Below are 5593 nucleotides of genomic sequence, written 5' to 3' on the forward strand. Positions count from 1 at the left end.
GATATACTTTCCTTATTTTATTGGGAAGGGGGGATAGTAAAGGCCTCTAAGTTCCCTTTTGGTTGTAAATCTGTGATGCTATGAGAATGTTTTGAATAAAATTAATGGGCCTAAAGCAATGAAAGGTACTGGCTTGCTCACACCAAACAGTGAGGTCCGGCAGGTTCACTGTCCAGTGAACCAGGCTCCTGGTGCTCAGTCTCATAAGAAAACAAATGTGCTTTGTTCTAACTAATGAATGAAGAACGAAAAAACATCTCTCTGAAAAAGAAGTATCAGCGAATGTATCCATGAATGTTTGTGAGGGAGTGGAACAGCCACGTCTGTTAGACAGAGCTCACAAAGAAGAGGGCTGCCATGCAATGGTCATGGGGAATGCTGGGATTTTAAGAATTCCGTTTGTGGGACTTATTTTCAGTGGGCCTTTTGTGTAGATTTGGCTTGTTTGTTGGTGATCATTGAGAAGCAGTGTGGTTTAGTAGCTAGCACAGTGGACTGGCAGTCAGTCAGGAAGAGCTGGGTTCAAATTTATTAGCCATGTGAGGAACTGGGCCTGGCTGTACATGCCATCTCCTACCTCTGAGATATCAGCTCAATCACTCAAGTGCTCCTGGGCTTGCGGTTTCCCCACCTGTACTTATAAAGCCTATGTCACTGGGGCTGTGTGTCAGGTATCTATAGTTGACCTAATCCCTTATTTAGAGATGAGGAAATTGAGGCTCAGAGAAATGAGATGCTTTCTAGGTAGGCTGCTCCTTCCCTGCTAAATTATAATAACACTAGCTAACAACACCACCAGAAGGCTTACAGAGCACTCTCTGCATATTACCTTGGATGATCCTTGTACGGGTCCTATGGGGGGGAGGCTGGAGGCAGGGGCAGTGCTATTTTGCTCTTAGGATATACACAGCACCCCAATTCCCTCTTGCAGCAGAGCAGACAGGCAGCCTTTGTAGAGAGTTGGAAGGGCTGCTCTTGACTGAGTGGGTCAGTTGATAGAGGAAGAGACTGGTTACCCAGCAACCATCAGAACTTTGAAAAGGGTGCAGTTCTGACCCTGGGTCAGTTACCCTTCTAGGCAAAGGGATGCTACACAGCTTCAATGCTGAGCCTTGGGTGGGATGGTGGCCCTCTGTTCAGTCACGGGGACACCGCTTGTGCATTTTTTGACTGGGAGGAAGGAAGCAGACAGCTTTAAGATGGGCCTTAAGAAGAGAAGTTCAAGGCCTTGAGAGGTGAATGACAGAGGTTTCCAGTGAACTTTGCCCCCATCCCTTGGCTGAAGTAGGTTACTGGAATTAGAAAGTAGTGGGCCTACCTGCTCTACCATATGTCACCTGTAAGTGTTACAAAGTGCTTTATCTCATTTGAATCCCACAACAACCCTGAACAGGAGAAGCTATTACTATCTCCATTTCACAAATTAGCAAACTCAGGTTCAGAGAGTAACTGGTCCAGGGTCCTGAAGCTAGTAAGTATCTGCAGTAGGACTCGAATTCTGGTCTTTCTTACCTGGAAGAAGAAAAGACTTTTTTAATACTCAAGTTAAATAATCAGATCTGAAGAAATAAAGCATTAATTGCATATGATTCATTGAATTACATGAGTTTACAGGAGGCTTCACTGGAAACAGAGCACAAGTAGTTTTCTAAAAGGCCAAAGAAACCAAGGAGGATCGAGAACCTACATTTCCTACCCCATGGGCCTGTGTATAACCTCTTCACCCGCATTGTGTCATAGTCCCCCCCAACTGTTACATGTGGATTTGCTTTTAGGCTTGTGCTAGGGCACCGCCAGGAAACAGGGAGCTGGCTCATGATTGTCCCATTCTGCTGTTCTCTGGTGTCATCCCTGGACTCACTAGCTAGGAAAGGGTTTAGGAAAGTGGCTGGTTGCCATTATTTATAAAAATGATTTTACCTTCTCACTTAAATTTGTGGTGTAGAATAAAGTATTACTTCCTGGGATCAAAGGCAGCTTGACGCCAAGAGGCAGGTCCAGCAGTTGAGCAGCCCCTACTCCTGGAAACTGCATTTTGTGGGTGCCCTGGCAGAAGAGAATCACCTGGGATTTAGTCTAAGTGAATCTTTTCAGGAAGAAGAAAAACTCCTGGAACTTCAATGGGCTTCCTGCTCTGCATGCACCAAGGTAACAGTGTTCAAACATACAATGGAGCCTTGGGAATTGAGTGCAACCTCAATTCAGTGTGGAAATTCCTTTTACCACATCACTGGATGGGGAGGAGGGGGCACAGCCTGTGCTTGGTAGGGGACATCCAGGCCAGCCCCCCACCAGGAGCAGCAATCCCTCTGGGGATCCTCTGGCCTTCTACTAGTTACTCTCTAGTCAGAGAGGGCATCTAATGGAACCTGTGGCCTGATGAGCACCCTCACCAGGATGGGTATGTGTCATCCTGTCTCTTCTTCTGGCCATCTGCAGCCCCAGGAAGCTCACTGCAGCCCATTCTAAACCCGCCTCCTCCTCACAGCTTTTCAAAAGGCCCCAGGAATAGGTCAGGAGATGAGTAGGGGGCCTAGCTTTTATATGGCCTCCCCTCATAGCAGTACAAATGATAACAGAATGTTGTCAAACAGCTAGAACTCTGGGGGTTGAACTTACCCATCTTAGTAGGAGATGGGGGTGGGGAGGACTCATGTTCTCTAGTCTGCTTCTCTGTGCTTGGGCAGGGTCTGGTTAGTGCTCAGGATAAAGAAAACAAGCAGCCTCCTAATTCCACTTCTAAGCGAAGGTGTTTCTGACTCTTCATGACCCTGCGTACTGTTACTGTCCAAGAAGTTCTCTTGGCAAAGACACCCAGGGGGTTTGCCATTTCCTTCTCCAGTGGATTAAGGCAAACAGAAGTGAGGCGATTTAGCGAGGGTCACACAGCTATCAAGTGTCTGAGGCAGAATTTGAATTCAGTTCTTCCTGACTGAGCCCAGTGCTCTATCCACTGGGCCACCTAACTGGCCCGAGGCTACTTGTTTAGTAGTTTTGTTTACTGTGAGTTGAAATCTGCCCCTGCAACTTATAGCCATTTCCCCCAGGTTTGCCCACTCTGGCCAGGCTGTCCAGACCAAATGTCTTTCCATGCCAGCAGTCATGTCTGTTCCATTTTAGGCTGTCCCCCTTCTCTGCCTGGAGGACAGGGATGCTTGATCTGACTCCTGCAGTCTGCACTAAAGTGGGCCCCCTTATCTCCTGAGGCACCTCAGCTGATTGCCAGCTGCCCCTCCTTTCCTCAGGAGGCCTTCACAGACCATGAGTCCAGACTACTCCTTTTGTTGGCAGTGGGCTGACCCAAGGCAGCCCCTAGGACCAGTGGGTGGAAGATCTCAACCCAGGGTAGGGGAAAACCATTAGTGGATGAGAGCTGGCCCAAAGTGGGCTTTTTGGGAAGGTGCGGGGGGGAGGGGGGCCCTTTCTGGGACTCCTCAAGCAGATGCAGGCCCACAGACAGCTTGGGCTGCTGTAGAGGGGATCCCTGCTCACTTATGAATTGGGGGAGATGGTCCTGGAGGTCCCCAAAGGCTCAGAATGGCAAGTGACTTGAGATCAGGGTAGAATTTCAAAATGGAAAGCACTGACTTGCCCCAAGATCACAGGCAGTTAACAGGATTGTACCCCAGCCCTCTGAAATCACAACATCCCCTTCGTTTTTACCAATGAGGAAACAATTTCGAGTTAAAAAGGACATCAGAGGCCATCAATTGCGATTCCTTGATTTTAAGTTAAAGAAACTGAGACCCAGGGGGCAGCTAGGTGGCCCAGAGACTGGAAGTCCTAGATTCCAATGTGGCCTCAGACACTTCCTAGCTGTGTGACCCTGGGCAAGTTACTCAACCCCCCCTTTGCCTAGCCCTTATAGCTCTTCTGTCTGGGAACCAATCCACAGTATAGATTCCTAGACAGAAGGTGAGGGTTAAAAAAAAAAAAAAAAAAAAAAAAAAAAAAAAAAAAAAAGACAGGCTCTGGGAGGGGAAATAACCTGCTCAAGATTACATAACAATTGGAAAGATTTGAAACCAGGCCCCCGGACTCCCGCCCTTCCCCTAGTCTACTGGCCTCTCCCCTTCAAGCCCTTCCCACACTCCCTAACCCTCTCCCACCTTTTTACTAGCTCACTCCCACCCCGTAAAAAGTAAAGAAGCGCAAAGGGTTGAGGGTAGGGTCCCAGGTAGTTCAGTCTACTAGGTGGGGCTGAGGCGTTGAGGGCTGGGCGGTCCGCATTTGGGCTGAGCCCTAGGACCAGGGCCGGGACATTCGGGATTATAGGTCCGGGAAAGAATGGTGCAGTGGATAGAGCTGGGCCTGGAGTCAAGAAGACCCGAATTCAAATTCAGCCTCCACACCCTTACTAGCTGAATGACTCTGTTTGTCTCAGTTTCCTCATTTGTAAAATGAAGGGGAGAAGGAAATGGCAGACCACTCCAGGATCTTTGCCAATAAAACCCATATGGGGGCACGGAGAGTGGGAAACCACAAAAAAGGATAGTACAACAACCTTGTGGTTTGGGGCAGGGTCCTGGGTCTTGGGTCCGAGGCCCTTGGGGTTTGTAGCAGGGCCTTCAAGGTTTGGAGGGTTCTCAGGCTTAAAGGACTTTGGGGGACCCCCCCGCGGGGTTTAGAGCAGAGCCCTAAGGCCAGGGGCAAGGCTCCACACTCCCTCCCCCCCACCCCGCACCCGTAGTTTGGGGGGCGGAGCCCTAGGGTTTGGTTCCGGGGCCCTCGGGGTTTGAGGCTGGCTGCTCACCTCGCCGCACTGCTCAGTTTCCGCCACCATGTGGCTGGCGGCCGTCTTATTGGCAGCGGCATCGGCCGCCTTGGAGCAGGCGCTCAGATAGAGCTCCATGGCTCCCTAGGGCGGGAATCGGGGCAAGTGGAACGTCTCCACCTCTGCCTTGGTCGCCGTCTCCGCCTATGCCGCCTCCCCTGGACCTCTTCTCCTGCCTTCTCGTTCCCCCCTTCTCCCTGGCGTCCGGGTTCACTCCCTCTCCCCGCCGCTCTCACCCAACCCTCCTTCCCTCCCGATCCCCGCCGCAGACTTCGAAGCCCACTGGCTGCCTTGACAACCGTTCTAGCCTCACTCTTTAGCGTGCTCCTGTTCCACGCACGGGTTGCCTAGCAGCGGATACGTGATCCCTCCCTTCACGTTCAGCGGGAGCTTCTGTGTGCCGGAGTTGGAGAGGGCTGTGAATCTGCGCCTGCGCCTGCGTGCGCCTGCGTGCGTGCGTGTTTGCGTGTGCGTGCGTTTGGGCGGGGCCAGAAGAGGCAGGAGAAGGCGGGAGGAAGAATCTCTTGAGGGGTAGGATTGGGGGGGCGGGTTACAGAACTTCGGGGTGTGTGTGGCGGAGGGGGCTTGTGCTAAACTCCTTCTCGCATCCCCTTATGGAAGATACACAAAAGGAACAAAATAACCCCCCGCCTGGAGAGCCGACCAGTCTCTCGTTTCCCAAGCGGCCAGAAGTTTTGGATGTGGGGGAAAACAAAACAGCTCCTCTCCTAGGTCCCAAACGTACCCACACTTAGAACAGAAATCGAGGGGTTCAAGGGGCACTGATATACTTGGAAGGGGTTCATAGGGTCCTAGATA

The 5593-nt window shown here is 50.9% G+C and overlaps 1 protein-coding gene across 1 annotated transcript; it reads right to left on the reverse strand.

Moving 5' to 3' along the window:
* Positions 1-1362: 1362 nt before the first annotated feature.
* LOC123254045 (fibrous sheath-interacting protein 2-like) lies at positions 1363-4977 on the reverse strand. The gene is made up of 3 exons (XM_044683118.1): positions 4754-4977; positions 1921-2046; positions 1363-1512 (listed from the first exon to the last, which is right to left on the reverse strand). The coding sequence occupies exons 1-3, from the start codon at positions 4850-4852 to the stop codon at positions 1417-1419; spliced, it is 321 nt and encodes a 106-aa protein (XP_044539053.1). The 5' UTR covers positions 4853-4977; the 3' UTR covers positions 1363-1416.
* Positions 4978-5593: the final 616 nt, after the last annotated feature.

Source organism: Gracilinanus agilis, unplaced genomic scaffold (assembly GCF_016433145.1).
Source record: "Gracilinanus agilis isolate LMUSP501 unplaced genomic scaffold, AgileGrace unplaced_scaffold13377, whole genome shotgun sequence".
Taxonomy (NCBI): Eukaryota; Metazoa; Chordata; class Mammalia; order Didelphimorphia; family Didelphidae; genus Gracilinanus; species Gracilinanus agilis.

Excerpts from the sequence above, each read along its gene's own strand:
- LOC123254045 (XM_044683118.1), bottom strand. The coding sequence starts at position 4,852 with ATGGAGCTCTATCTGAGCGCCTGCTCCAAGGCGGCCGATGCCGCTGCC. Across the intron at positions 2,047-4,753 it reads AAACTGAGCAGTGCGGCGAG|GGCACCCACAAAATGCAGTT; the intron begins GTGAGCAGCCAG and ends CTCTTCTGCCAG. Across the intron at positions 1,513-1,920 it reads CCACAAATTTAAGTGAGAAG|GTAAGAAAGACCAGAATTCG; the intron begins GTAAAATCATTT and ends TTCTTCTTCCAG.